Source organism: Triplophysa rosa, linkage group LG6 (genome assembly GCF_024868665.1).
Source record: "Triplophysa rosa linkage group LG6, Trosa_1v2, whole genome shotgun sequence".
In the NCBI taxonomy this organism is placed as follows: domain Eukaryota; kingdom Metazoa; phylum Chordata; class Actinopteri; order Cypriniformes; family Nemacheilidae; genus Triplophysa; species Triplophysa rosa.
The window spans coordinates 26301754-26318050 of record NC_079895.1 but is presented as its reverse complement, the minus strand read 5'-3'; the positions used below and the strand labels follow the sequence as shown (position 1 = coordinate 26318050).

Sequence of the window (16297 nt, the reverse complement as noted above, 5' to 3'; positions counted from 1 at the left end):
AAAAAATAAAAATCTAAAAATTAAAGCTAATTTAAAATATTAATCAAATAAATAAAACTAAAAACTAAAGTATAATAACTCTGCTGCGAACTCGGTCAAATCTCCTGAGCTGCTAAAGAGCAATTACATTTTCCTCTAAAACTCCTTATAAAGTCAAGAAGCTACGGAATTTGGATTCAGAAACATCAAATCTTTGAAAAGGGTTAAATCAATTTTGTCTGAATGTTTGGTGCCATTAAATAAAGCTCAGTGACTAGTGCCAGACAGATCCATTAAGCAGGACACTTGAGACAGTTAACACAGTTTTTCTCTGCATGGTGCAGATCTGTAGGGAATACAGGCTCTCTCAGAGAGAAGCAGTCATTATCTCTGATTGATGCTCCCATAAATCACAACAACCTAACCTAATATGTCACTGCGTCTATCGATAAGTAAGAATTGCTTGAATATGCCGGAAAGTGAGTAAAGTGCTCCAAAATGTTACAGACATCCTATACAGATACAAAAACTTTAAGTTTGTCAGTGCATTAAATACAAACAATGATGTCATATTTTGCAATATGCAATGATCACAAAGTGTGCATTAAACGATGTCAAAAGTTTGGGCTTACTTGACTGAAATGATTCTCATAATCTTAAAAACCTTTTCGCCAGAAAGCGTATGCTTAAATGTTTGAAATGCTTAAATATAATTGTGCCAAGATATTCATTTATTTTATTACAAAACTAAAATAAGACTTGAAAAAGCTGTTGGATAAAATGACAAGAAAACATTTGAGCAAAATTATAGACAAAGAGTGACTACGCAACTAAATGAAGCTTGATTTTGGGGGGATTTTGAACTAATTCCAATTGAAACATCCATAGTTTTGATAAGTGTATCGTTGAATATTCTACATACAACGTGGAACAAACGTAATAAAGAATAACTGTTTATTGTCCTGAAATGTTTAAGTAGAACAATGACTATTAGACTGATATGATACGTCAAACCCAAATAACTTTCAGCACAAGCAGTAGAATGACTGAATGAATACATTTTCCACTATTTTAATAGTCATGCGTTTATCTCTAGTAAAACCACCACTCACTTTAAACTGTTTCATCTCCACTAATGAAGAGAACCTTAGACTGATGATGCACACACAAACACAATACATCCATGACTGATAGGCAGGGCTCAGTTATTCAATAAACACTTGAATTATTACATTTTTATCACCGTATTTCTGTGCTGGTGTCAGTCAATGGTGAGCAGGTTTTTATTTCTGCACTGATTGTTGGATTTAACATTTGTAACATGCTCTGTGCAGAGCTGGTGATGAAAGACAGACTGAACAGTATTATGACTTAAATTCACAAGTGAATGTCTGTAAGCTGAACACAGACAACATGCTCTTACTAGTGGTTTCCATGGTGATGCAAAATTTGGGAGTAATGTGTCTAAACAGTCTGGATCATCACTTGTGTCTCATCACTGTACCTGATGGACACCTGCGAGAGGTGAGAATTAAAGCTTGAAGTGTCTTTTTTCCAAATAGAATTCCAAATTTCCAAATACTTTCTTCTTAGTCTGATGGGTAAAGTCATGTATACAGTACGTCATTCGTAGGTAAAGTGTAAACACCATGCTGTGTGCTTTGTTTGGGGAGGGTGGGACCTGTTTGTCCAAACAATGAGAAATGATGTGTTTGAGATAAAATAATAAATCACAATATGCATTTGAATGCATCAAATGTTTTATCTTTTTTTTGGTCATTTGAATTTTAGTTTCAGACACCTTTTAAATTTGTGAATTTTTTCGTGCATGTGCGCTAATGGCCAAATCTTACTTATTTATTTTTTTCAATTAGTTTTAATGTTTTAAATATTTTTTTATAATTATTTGACACATTGTATGCAATAATAGCCTAAATTATGCACAAAGAGCAATACAACATAACAAATTACCCACAACCCCTGAAGCTTTAGTGGAGAGCTGTGATTGGAGGAGACACGATAGCCTAGAGGTGCTTAGTCGGACTGATATACAAACACACATAAAGACAGGGGCAAACATATTTATCAAGTCTTTTTATAAAATATATTTAATATCCTAATGGCCATATGCTTAAAAAGATTATAACGGAGACAAATACAGTCACATACAGATCTTCACACATGTTCAGTGTAGACTAGAGATATAGATGTTCATTCAAGCTGAAGTGAGTAAAGAAGCATGCATGCTCAGGGTGTGAATATCTCAAGAAAACTCTTATATAACCCTCCTCTACAAATTACACAAGCTACTGGAGACCAGAAACAGCAAAGATTATCAGAAGATTAGAAAAGACAGATCAGTTCACTATATTCAGTAAACGTCTGGATAATTATTATTCTGCTCTGGAAGAACCATCATTTCAACCAAACAGCTAGTGATACAAAAAGAATATACAAAAATGACTTATAATTATTTTTCATATTATTTATGTACCAATTTAACAATCGTAATAAACAACCATTTGAAACTTAAAACGACACTTTTATGTTGATTTATTTCACATATGAATCATCGAATCAGTGTTTTAAACTCATTCAGTCATAAGAAAGAGAGTGTATTAAAATATCTACTAACTATTAAAACTCTATATCTATAAATATGTATAGTCACCTGTAGGTCTATTAAGATGTCACTAAAGTGTGTGTGGGTTTGTGGCGCTATCGAAATGTTGCTCTGTTTGTTTGAGCATCTCAACATCAGTATCATTGGCACAGTCAACTGGGTCGGTTTAGGGTCTGTTTTCAACCCAAAGTACACGAGGTAGAGTTCTAAACCATTTTCTTTACTAATTCTGTCAAATGTGGTGCATAAACTACAAACTTTAAAGAGATCTCATGTGATTCTCTGTCAGACACTTGCACCAGGTAATTTCATAGAGTCTGTCTGTTCAATGTTCTTTGTCTGAGAAAGACTTCAACTAACTCGTCATCACACAAAAATAAGTTAAGACTGGTCAGAGTTTTGGAGTATAATGAAATTGGATGTTTGAAACTATTCATTAAAACTGACTTTCCAAGCATCACGCTTTTGCAGAGATAAAGCAGATTACATCTGAATTAAAACAGAGACGGAACATATTAACAGGAAATTAAATCATTCTTCACCAAATAAGTCATTGCGGAGATGTTTGTGTTAACTGGTGGTCTTTAAGCTGACCAAAGACACGCCAAACCACACTTAGCATACAGAACCAATAAAAGTGTCCCATCACCATGACAACCGCATCCTGCTCAGAGATTTTTTTACTTTAAAGATAAAGGAATGTTTTCATCATCAGCGAAGTCTGAATATTAATACACATTATTCTTTAAACTGTATGTGAACAATAAGAAATCTCTTAAAAGAACTGTGATGGTGCTGTAATCAATAAAGATATTAGAGGGAAAAAAACACGGTACTTTAATTCAATGTTAAATACTTAAAGGGTAGTACTTTTTTGTACTTTTTGTAAGGGATACAGTATAAAACCTTGTATTAGGCAAATTTCTTAAAATTAGTGTTAATTATTATTACATTTTTATATGATATAAATTACTATTATATTTTAAAATACATATTTTTTGAATTATTTTAATGGAACATTATAACTGAAAACTGTCATAGTAGTCTAACAATTGTCTACAGTAACCTGTGACTCATTAAAATATTTACAAAATGTTCCGGATGAACCCAACATAAAGTGATCATTATTCAGGTTGTAAACCTGAAAGTATGTTTTTGGATAATCCAGTTGGCCAGTGTTCAATTATCGGGAGATGAAAGCCACATCAAACCACACAGACACCTCAAAGAGAGGCTGGTGCTCACTTTGAAGGAGCTTCTGAGAAAATGAGGGAAAGATGCAACAGAAGATGTCATTACTCAAAAACGAACCACGTGAAAGTGAGTCTGGAGCCAAAACTTCTTTGAGCAAGATTCAAAGTGATACATGTAGCGTTAATCTAACACAGCCCACTCCTGCAAAAACACACCTGCCGTGAAATACAGAGATGGGAGCTTTCATCAACAGAGACGACACAACTTCAAGACTAGAGAGAGAGAGAATATTATTATTATTATTATTCCGTGTAACCTGAACAGCCCGGAGAAATCTGCCTGGAGTAATGAACCAAAATCACACAAGTGCGCAAAACCTATTGAGCATAAACCTCTATAATAAAGCATAAAAGCTGCCCAATGGTGCCGCTACATAATGTGGACATGAAATATTATGGACAAATATAATATAGCCAAAAATATTGGAATTGAATATTTCAATGTGTAATAAAGGTCGGCGATGTAATGCCATGTACAATATTATGTATAACTTCATTCATTCAAACTAAAACAGTTATTACAATCATCAAAGTACACATTCATTATCAAAAAATGGTGACAAACACATTTGTGACAAAATAAAATTAAGAGCAAAGTAAAAGAATTGTTGGTGAGAACAGAAACAGAAACAGAGGCTTGCCAGACAGCTCATAACAATTCTTCACATTGTATGTAAATCAAATTGATAGACGAATTCCCTTAAAATGACACACACCAAAAAACGTATCTCCCTCTTATATCTTCAAAGAAAAGTGAACCACTGCACTTCATTTCACTGAATTATTCACACAGATTACATAACTCCCAAAGCCATTCTGAGCAGCGTCTACTGTATTCTCTCTCACACAGTGTCACACATCATTACAATCCCACACAAAGTTGTGCGTATTGCATCCTGACTACAAATCTCACAGGGGATAGAAAGAGCAGAAGAATGGAGCACCCTTAAAAAGAGCGACAAACAGCATCGTGTGGGGAAAAGGTCAAAAATAAGACACTTACCTACAGTGATGACCTCTCCATGAGTGTAAGACACTGAAGCAGTCAGGACTGCACTAGCTCTCTCTCTCTCTCTCTCTCTCTCTCTCTCTCTCTCTCTCTCTCTCTCTCCCTGTAGCTTTTAGTGTCTGATACAGAGAGCCTTATGTTTAACTGTCTGTCTCTCTCTCTCTCTGTGTGTGTGTGTGTGCGTGTGTGTGCGTGTGTGTGTGTGGTCCGAGCCAACGAACGCGTGCATAACAAGAGCCAGAATGTGTTTGAGTGTGTGTTAGGAAGATTGCTGATGTAGTGCGTGTGTGTGTGTGTGTGCGTGTGTGTGTGTGCGTTCATGTTTGTATATCCCTGTGGGGACCTAAACCTGAATACACACCAACACATGGGGACTCGTGTCACCGTGGGGACCAAAATTGAGGTCCTCATGGGCACAAAAGCTTATAAATTGTACAGAACAATATTTTTTACAAATCTAAAAATGCAAAAAGTGTTCTATGATCTTTAGGTTTAGGGATAGGGTTAGGGATAGGGGATAGAATATACAGTTTGTACAGTATAAAAACATTACGCCTATGGACTGTCCCCACGGGGATAGTCAACCAAAGCCTGTGCGTGTGTGTGTGTGTGTGTGTGTGTGTGTGTGTGTGTGTGTGCGTGTGCGTGTGCGCGTACGCGTGCGTGTGTGTGTGTGCAAGGCTGAATGGGCAGCTGACCCCCCTTCCTTTTAGAGTGGAATGGTTGCTAGGCGATTTGAGTACTCCAATCATCATGGTCTACTGACTGCACATCCACACATACTCAAACACACACACATTTAGTAAATAAAACATTTGTCGTTTTGTCTAACCATACTAAAGGTCACAGAACTTCAGGAATAATTTAGAATTTAAACCTGCACACAAACTTTCACATGAACACATGTTTTTTTCCAACCATGCTAAAGGTATCACGACTTCTCTCAACAATTTAGTATTTTTAGTATTCTTTTAAAATGTGCAGAATAAGACACAAATGGAAAAGACGCAAGTGCATATACTGATAATATATGAGACACTGACTTTCATAAAAATATTCTTTAGATCAGTGGTAGCCGATAGCCTTGTGGTTAGTGCTCCGACATATGGCGCTATTGCGCTCCGGGCGACCCGACTTCGAGTCCCGGGTCGTGGTCCTTTCCTGATCCCACCCCCCCCTCTCACCCACTTCGTTTCCTGTCCTCTCATTGTCACTGTACTATAAAAACGCCCAAAATAAATCTTTTGAAAAAAAAATTCTTTAGATCCGATCTGTAGCGAGACATGTTTTCACTCTCTAAGGGGAAAGTTGTCACAATAGAAATCGCTGTTTCTGTCAATTGATTTGAGTGAAACCTCTTTCATTGAAACATAAGGCACTAAATAAGCAACTAAATACAAATATTAGGGATGTAACGATATAAAAACCTCACATTAGGATAATACCTCGGTGTATTGCCTGCGGTACTATTTATTGCTATAGTTAAATGACAAATTAAGAAAAAAGTGCCATAAGTTTTTAATAAACAATTATTGAACATTGCAATGATGTAAAAATTAACCATGTCGTATCCTGTCCTCTTTTCTTTATCCTCTAAGCATACTGTAACTGTTGCTTTGAGGTATGAGGTATAGTATGAGATAGGTCAAATTACTTAAAACTCCCTATTATAAAATTTAAAAAACTGCACAAGCTGGACCTTGACAGGGGTAATATCTATTATGTTGTTTAACATTCTCTATGTAAAAGGCCCACAAGACCTATCATTTCATACAGCCATGTGACCACGATAATATTAAGACAATTTTGCTATGCGATACCATGAAATTGATAATATTGTTACATCCCTAACAAATATCTGTATTTTATATCTATTACATCAATAGCTTTTCAGATATAAACAAAAATAACAATAATTCAGCAAATATATTAAATGCAATGTAATTTAATAAATTAATACAGTATTTTGTATGAATTTTACAATACAAGAAATGGATGTTCACTGATCTTCACTTTACAATGTTTCTAAAAAAAACTGTAAGGGCAGCTCGAGGAAATCACCGTTATCATTGAAAATAATCTTAAACAGCTGAACTGTTGTTAAAGGGTCCCACAAGGATCATTTTGATTTTCTGACCCCTTCACATCCTTATAAAGCCAGCTGACCCCCCTCACGCTCAAAGAGTATAAATCCTACTACAATCATAAAATCAATACATCCAGTCGAAGACTTTAAAGGGGTCATATGGCGCGAATACGTTTTTTTTTTGGTGTGTTATAAGTTGCCCATGCATGTATTAGACACGTAAAATTGCAAAAATTAAAGTTTCGGAACAAAAGAGTCATTCTATGTAAAAGCGAATGCTCACCCAGACCTGCCTGAAACGCCTCGTGTAGCCACACCCCCACAAATCTACATCAGTTGGTGGTCTGATTTGACTAAGACCGCCCAAATGTATACTCAAGTAAGGTGGGCGTACCTGTCAGTACAATTGAAGAGGAACCTGATGTTCCAAATATGGTAAGAGGCGTTACATTTCTGTCAAACGCTTGCAGTATTCCACCAATCACTACGCACTGGTGAACTGGCCAATCATAGCACACCTCGCTTTTCAGAGCCATGAGCTTTGTTAAAAATCTGCGCGTTTCAGAGAGTTAGGGTTACAAACATGCACGGTATGTGGAAAATACCGCGTTTTTGAACCTTAAATCGTGTATACACATTGCATTACATCTAAAACAAACCATAATATTAGTTTTAGCTTCGTCATATGACCCCTTTTAATAGAAATACTGAAGCGGCAATGAGACATAGTTTGTGCAGTGGGTTTCATTGAGAGCCAGGAGCTCTGTGTTTGTGTCAGATTAAAGGCCAGCTGTCCTTCTGTAAAGACACAGAGACACACGGCTTCAAACAAACATCACAATCATCCAGCACACGGCTGCAGGCTTTGAAATAGAAATGAGTTACTTACAGGTGCTGCTGGTTTTTGCCAAAGCTCTCTTTCATCTCACATCCAGTTTCACCCAAATGCCAATGATCAGCCAGAACAGGAACACGCTGTGTTACTTATACCATCATTATATGATTCATTAATGGTAATTATACATAAACGGCATAAATTAGACCTGCATTTTGCCATTTAATATCAGACAGTTTTTTCAGTAGTCTGTAATCTCTTCTGCTTCTTCATAATCCCCAAGAGTAGTTTCTTCATCGTGCACTACATGATTTATATAACATGTCCTTGTAAGACATCTTCTGACAGCTGGGGCATTTGATGCTTGGTGATGAACAAATACTTGACTGGATTTTCTTCTCTTAAAAATCTTTACCTCAAATTCTTGCCATCAGAGACTTGGCCAAATCCCCTGAACACACAGTGTCTCTCTCTTTTCCTGTTAGTCAGCTCTGTGGGCATCCCACCCAATGAACCAACATTATACTTTAAATATACAACAAATGCATAAACAGACACACCTCTCGCTCCCAGCAGACATGTGAATATATACTTTAAGTTTACAGACCAAATATACAGCCACACAAAATCATTTATCTTTTGTGAATGCCCTGGGGGTGTAAATGGTCATGAGAAATTAATCTAAGAAAATCTTCTCTGTCATTTAATTAACTAAATTCAGTGAAATCACCATTACACATCACCACAGTACAGTCTGACTGACAGCCAGTGAACAGTTCATTCATTGGAACGAAATACAGTAGTTCTATTGACAGATATGCAATATAACATGCATTACTACTGTATGTCTTCAGAGGTGTAACACTGTAAAAATTGATTTGTTGTTTCAACCTAAAAAAGTAAGTTAACTGGCTGCATTATATTTTTTTATTACATTAATTTAACGTAAAATATGAGTTATTGTGTAAATTTGATGTAAAATTGTTATATTAACCAATATTTCTAAGTTGAATTAACTAAATGTTTTAAGGCAGCTTGGTAACTTAATTTTTTAAGTTAAAACAACAAATCATTTTTACAGATGTCTTTCGTAAATATGTAATCTCCTTCTGCAAAAAAGCGAAAATGTAAATATGTTACATAACTGCCACAAATAGATTTTTGGCAGACGAGCATAAATACCTAAATACGAGCATAAATAAACTCTCTCTATTCTTCATAAACATTTACTCAGTAACTTTTAATCAAAGCCACTGAGTGCAGCTGTGACACGTCAGAGGAGACCCGGCCCTCCCGGGGGTTTTTTCTCCATTTATTTCTCATTGGAGTTTGGGTTCCTCGCCACAGGGCATTGTTGGCTGGCTTGCTCACCGGGAGACGGCATTTATTAGATATTATTTACTAGAATGATCTTGCTTGTTCTATAAACACCATGCACTGTGCTGTGTTTTACATTTTCTGTTTTCTCCTGTAAAGCTGCTTTGGAACAATCCACATTGTGAAAAGCGCAATATAAATAAAACTGAATTGAATTGAATTGAAATGAAATACAGACAACCAGACACAACATTAATGATGAGATAAGACATTAGCTCAGTCATATCAGATACAGCTGAGAACTTCTGCTGGTACACAGACCACGCGCGTGCACACACACTCACAGACTCCTCTGATGTGGCTTGACCCTCTCTGACCCGCTCTAGTAAAAGTTTCCCATCATGCTCAGTGTTTCTTAGTGCCCACAGCCGACAAAAACCAAAACGACAGAACAAAAGCCTAATAAACTCACACTGCGCACGTATTAACATATGTACAGCTCTATTCACCTATACATTCATGCACAACCTGGGGCCCGTTTCAGAAAGGAGGTTTAGTGAAAACTCTGAGTATATTAACCCTGAAATGAGGGAAACTCTGGGTTTTCCGTTTCAGAATGTGAGGTATGTCAAACCTGAGAAAGCGGGGTAACTCAAGCCCGTTTCTAAAGGAGAGGTATCTTATACTCAGAGTCAGTAACCATAGTAACTTACTCTGTGAACCTAACCTGGTCGGGAGCAGGTTTTCTTTGGTAAACCCAGAGTTTATTTCGATCTCCTCCCCCTTTTAAAGCGCAAGTGGTGTAACTCATCCATTCATTCATTAATACAGTCATGCATGGCACACATTTTGATTACACAGAGACCATCTCAGTGACTTATACTGTATGTCATATGTGCTTTTATAGAGGATTCATGAAGAGGCTGCATTAATTCATTGGAATGTACTTTGATTTCAGGAGAGCACCGAGTGGAATTTTGTCATTTCCCTGTGCATTTTTATTAAAACTGTACCGTTTTTCTTTTCAGTGAATTAGATGTATCAAAATATATCTCATCCATCCTTACACATAAATAAAGTGCATGAATAAAGAAATGAATAAATACAGACATACATGCAGAATTGAAGCGATAAAGGTAATAAACAAGTAAATTTGACATGCAGCCATTCCAAGTGAAATCTGTTCAGAGCAGGATTCGAACCGACGATCAGTCTAACATTGCACGAGAGTCTGACGCCCTACAGGTGTCCTATACACCATGACGTCTTACTTGCGTAACTAGAGCACTCATGGCGAGTGAGAACATACGATTTTTTTATTATTTCTGTTGTTTCATTCATTTAATGATTAATTTATTTGTTTATTGGCATCAATTTATTAATTTAAACTTAAGTCATTTTCAGGACATCAGTAAATCGAGCGGAAAGTGTGCCTCACTCTCATGTGCTTTCTGCCGCCATGTTGCTTTTTTTGGTGCTGTTGCCATGGTGAATCGTGCTATCTTCGCTCAATTGATGATGGCTTTTTAAATCAATGGTGCACGCGCGTAACCTAGAGTGAACTTACTCAGAGTGGATTGAACTAATTGAAATCACCTGTTCTGAAACCGAAAACTCAGAGTTGCGATTCTCTGAGTAAATCAACTCAGAGTTCACATTTTAACTCGGTGTTGGTTGAACCTCCTTATTGAAACAGGCCCCAGATGAAGCACAATTCATAATAAACATGTTTAATTTGAGTATAAGCAATAACATACAGTGTCTAAAGACCATATGAAATTGGCTTGAAAACTACCTACAATAGGAACAGCCAAATAAAGGCACATTACTTTAAGAATTTATATTTCAGTATGACTGAAAATAGTACAAAATCAGAACAATCATTCTCTGTGATATGCTAAAAGACCAATGGCAACATTTAAAGGTTGGTGAACAGAACCCCACTGCCCCCTGCTGGACGAATGTGATAAAGCAGATCAAATCCATCTCCAATATTTTCATAATACTACTATGACTGTGGAAATGATACAATACACATCATATGTAAACACAGACTGACGTTCCAGCTCACCTCTGACGTTTCTTGTCTCACTATTGGGGTGTTGCCATACTGACCATGCAGGGAGTAAACTTCAAATTGAAGTATTCATTTATTAAATATTCAACCTTTAGAGAGGATGTTGTAAACGAACACATATGGAGGAACCCAGAAACAAGACCAGAGAGCAGAGAAACTCAAAATAATATGGAAAGACCAAATCTTCCAAATCTACGGAAATGCCAAAATAATATCAAAACATGGTTTAAAGGGACAGTTCACCCCAAAATTAATTTTGTCATTATTTATTCACCCTCTTGTCATTTTAAACGTTTAAAGAAGATATTTTGAAGAATGTTGGTAGACAAAAACTGCTGGTCCCCATTGACTTCTGTATGGACACAAAACCAATGCAGGTCAATGGGGCCCAAAGGTTTTCTGTTACCAACATTTTTCAAAATATCTTCTTTTGTGTTCTGGAGCAGAAAGAAAGTCATACAGGTTTGAAATGCCAAGAGGGTGAGTAAATGATGACAGAATTTTCATTTTGGGGTGAACTACCCCTTTATTTTAAAGAAATATTTTGTAGTCAGCAAACCTACATGAAATATATTCCAATAATCAATGACTGATAAAAACCATGTGCATATATAAGCGTCGCCTTTTTTCATCTACTGCTAAATGTTTATGATTGAAGTTACTAACTGTGGACAGAGGTTCTTGTGAGTTTGTGCCGGGGCACAACAGATTTAACTAATGTTGAATTTACAAACCAAAAAATACAGCAAATTCGGAAACTATAGATGATTTTCTGTATCTGTACAGATGAATACAAAAGTACTATTTTAAAGATTCATGCAATGGCGTGAAACACTTGAAATGTATTATCTTGTCACAAATGCTGGTTCTGTGTGGGAGTTTGTGTTTTTGCATACCTCCCACAGGCTCCTGAAGTCCCTCTGCTCAATCCGCAGCAGTTCACTGAACTCTCGGGTGACGATGGTGGCGTGCCGTGGAGTGTTGTCCAGTATTGACTCCCCAAAAGCTGTGCCGATGCCCAGCGTACAGATGGTGACAGCATCCTGACATGAGAACGGGCACACGTTAAAGGAAAACTCTTTCAGAGGTGGTGAGAGACAAAGGAGGGGAGGGGTAGAGGTCAGGTCATATAGAAACAAACCATCTGAGATGGTTCTGATGAGAGACCACTGAACTTCCACTTCAGACCTCTTATAACCGAAGCAATTTCACTCAACACACACACGCAGGGAAAGAGAGAGAGGACTGCTTCTTTACTCCTCAGAGTAAAGATTTATAGAGCTTGTTCTAGTTTTCTATAATAAGCATCTGCACTCAATAGAGATGTTTCATACTCAGTTTCATTAGGGACAGGAGTCATAAGGAAATAAATATTTCTGCTTCAAACCGCAACCAGCATGCATCTGGACAAGTGAAAATGAGCTGGACAAAAGCCCATGCTGTGGTAAGACACTAGCTATGAAGCAGGGCTGCGCAATATATTGAAATTATCGAAATATTTTGCAATAACAACATTTTTTTTTTATTCAAAAAGTTACGTATAGACCACTTTGGATGACGTAAACAACGCTGATCCAACGCTGGTCTAAAAGAACTTCCTTTTTCAGTTTTTAACACTACACAATGGTTGAACAACACGCAACTAACAGAACATCATCAAAATGTCAAAACAAATATCTTAAAGTTAAAATTATATATGTGAGATTAACAAAAAATAATAATAATAATAAAACTGAAACTGCTTCTGGACCAGTGTTTACATCCTGGGAAGTGGTCTATAGTCTATAGGTTTTAGGTTGATGCAGATAGAAAAATAAATATTGTATCGCATATCGAATGTCACATAATTTCGCATGTCGCAGTTTTCTTTGGTATCGCACAGCCCTAGTATTTAGTATAATAATGTACCTGATGGTTTGCTGTCTCAGACACTTTGACATCCAGAGACCCAGACAGGACAGCATACCAGTTAGTGCCGATATCACCCTGCCTGTACACTAACAGAGGAAGCAGTGTAAAATAAAAATCATATCATCATAATGTTTTTTGTTGTATCACTGTTTGTGTTGGACTCACGTGTGACGCCTTTCTCCAGACATTCGTAGAAACCACACAGACAGATCTGCTGAAATAGAGCAGGGTGGAACTTTTCAAAGGCCTTCACACTTTTCAGACGGGCTAAAATAATGTCCACATCTTCCCCTGAGCGTTCCTCTGGTCTTCACATTCAACACATACAAAACACAGACAAATAAAAGCAGTCAAGTCAATATGAAGCGGAATTCACAAACTATTCTACTTAACCATTATGTTTGGTCTAGTTTACTTTTCAAGTTATACAGGTAAAATAGAATGGGACTTGTTATAATATATCAGAAATACGTTGGATGATGAAAGTGGGCATTCCAAACCAGAATAGAGCTAGACTTAAATGTGATAAATGTGGGACAGAAAGCAGAAGTTCAGATTCACCCTTAAGAGCAGTGGTTCTCAAATCTGTGGTCCACATGTGGTACATTTTAGTCGCCACACCTGAACCCTAAGAGAAAAGCTTCATGAATTACAATTCCTCAAGGGTCAGTGTTAGGACCCATGTTATTTTCTTTATATATCTGGGAAATATTCGTAATGCTAGGTATCAAATATGCACATGATTTATTGTTGTGCATTATCAGCTTCACAAGCTCTTCAAAATTTTCAGAGCTTTGATATGTACATGATATATTGTTTTGTTTGTGCAAACTTAAACTGGTTTTAAATACAGATCAAACTAAATAATCATGTTTTCAAACTCGAAAGCTACTGTGGCATGCGAGGCGATACAAGGCGTCTAATACCATAAACTAGAGCTACAACTGGCAAACCAGGCGTAATGTAAAAACTTTACCAACAGACCAGAAAACAAGGAAGATTGCTCAGGGTTGCAGTAGTTACACTAACACAAGACTTCACAGAGTGTGACTGAGCAAAACAGGCTTATATAGGCAGAGTGATACGGCTAAAGACAAATAGCCCGACAATGTTGAGGCATAATAAGACTGGGCAGTGGACTGTGGGAAATTCAGATCATAATGGGATTGTACCAGGGATGTGATGAGTGCCCTCTGGTGGAAGACATGGGCACTCCAGCTGATGTTCATGGTCGTATTACATCCTTCCAAGGAACAAAACTGTTATGTGTTGCTTTTTAAGTATCTGGGTATTCTATTTGAATGTCAGTTATCGTTTAAGTGTCATATTGTGCGTTAGCATACATGGTAAACCGTTTTTGCTTGCTATGAAGAGGCTCAGAAGAGATACTTTACTGTTTTTAGGTTCTGTTTCTAAGATCAAATGTTTGTTTTAAAAGCATCTTTCTTTATCCAGTGACACAAGCCCACTAAAGTCAGACACGCCTGTGCAAACTCTAACATCATGTGAGCAAGTGTGTTTAACAGGGACTAAAAATCCATTTACTGTGCAAACAGTTCAACACCAAAAATGAAGTCACCCTTCAATGTGACCGACACATTACCAAGTGCAGATAAAAGACTTACGTAACATATATGTCATTTTCATCCTAATCTTTTATTCAGAATGTGTATTTTGCATTTAACTAATCACTATCAGTCTTAATAGTAGAATGCATGACCTTTATATAATTCAGTTTCAAACAATGATCAATACATAGTTGTTGAGTTTAAAAACGGCTCGATTCAAGACATCTGTACATTTGCTGTTGCGTGTCAACATCCCTCTGTGAAAACAACGTCAGGTGACAGAAGGAGATAAAGATGCAGGGAACGGAGAGAAATCAGTGCTGGGACATTTACTCTTTAAAACAGACCTACGGCCATCTGCTTTAGATGTGTAAATATTGATCGACATTGAGATGGAGCCATTCATTGCAGGGAAGAGCAGGTCAGAGCCCATTAGAGTGTGTCATAAACACATTAAGACAGAAATCTCTGCCAAGTCAGATAAAGAAAATATAATGTTAGCTAACTGCTGTGATGTTATAGATATCTTGGTTTCAGGCTATATGTCATGAGCAGTGTCCATTCACATCATAACTGCTCCAAAGTGATCGTTTTTTGTTTGGAAACGTTTCAAAGATTTCCATAAACGTTCTTTAAAACCAAAGCTTTTGATGCATGCGGCAGCTTTGTGTAAGGTGCATTATAATGCAAGTGTACTGTACATGTTTTGTAAGTCGCTTTGGATAAAAGCGTTTGCTAAATGACTAAATGTAAATGTGCATGGGATTTCACGCTAACCCTACTAGCATCACCACTAAAAAATTTACCAAACACTCAGACAGATAGTCCCACGCTAAATTCCTAGTCCTGAATTCCCCTTTATTGTATAATAAACACTATTGTTAAAGTGCGTTATTCTAAACTTTGAAACACGTTATCAACATGAGGATGAAGAGATTGTTGATTTTGGGTGATTCTGTGCCTTTAATGATGTTCTGTCTCTCTCTCTCTCTTCATGAGTCTGCAGTAACACAAGCACTGCAGCACTGGTGACCTCCTCCTCCAGGTGACAAACAACAATCCAACACAAACTACACCTGTACAATACATCTGCACTCATCGTAAACACAGACTCACACGTGAATGAATCAATCAATCTAAAATCCACTGGAATCTCAAGCACTGACATTTCAATTCTCCATCAGTCAATCTGACAATCACAGTTTGCATTTGATTTAAATGATTTTCTGTGTAGGGTGAATGAAATGAATGATCAAAGGCACTGACGTGGTATGCCGTAGAGGATTGCTGAAGGTGAAGCGGAATAAGTTTGTACCTCTTATCCAGACAGCCGATCCACTCAGCAGATGCAGAGGAGCTCGAGCTGTGTGCTGCGACCATCTTCTGTGAGATCATGAGTTCAAATTAAAGTTCACATCGTCCGAGCATGATCAGAAACAGATCTGACTGTACTGATAGCGATTGAGTCTGATTCTGACCGTGACTGAGTCTGACTGATCTCTAGCGCTGATGCTGGTGCCCGCCCACACAACTCACATACTACACAGAGAGAGAGAGAGAGAGAGAGAGAGAGAGAGAGAGAGAGAGAGAGAGAGAGAGAGAGAGAGAGAGAGAGAGAGAGAGAGAGAGAGAGAGAGAG

General features: G+C 37.2%; 1 protein-coding gene across 5 annotated transcripts in view; it reads right to left on the bottom strand.

Moving 5' to 3' along the window:
* The window catches only part of rapgef4a (Rap guanine nucleotide exchange factor 4a), a 34181-nt gene extending 17999 nt beyond the window's left edge, over positions 1-16182 (bottom strand). For 2 of the 5 annotated variants that reach the window (XM_057336320.1, XM_057336321.1), the window contains exons 1-4: positions 15974-16181; positions 13256-13398; positions 13088-13176; positions 12076-12222 (exon numbers count right to left, since the gene is read on the bottom strand). In XM_057336320.1, the coding sequence (XP_057192303.1) occupies positions 12076-12222; positions 13088-13176; positions 13256-13398; positions 15974-16053 (459 nt within the window). In that variant the 5' untranslated portion in view covers positions 16054-16181. Of the gene's footprint in view, positions 1-4858; positions 4989-12075; positions 12223-13087; positions 13177-13255; positions 13399-15973 lie in introns of those variants that run through there. The other 3 variants (XM_057336319.1, XM_057336318.1, XM_057336322.1) reach the window with 3 other exon arrangements.
* Positions 16183-16297: the final 115 nt, after the last annotated feature.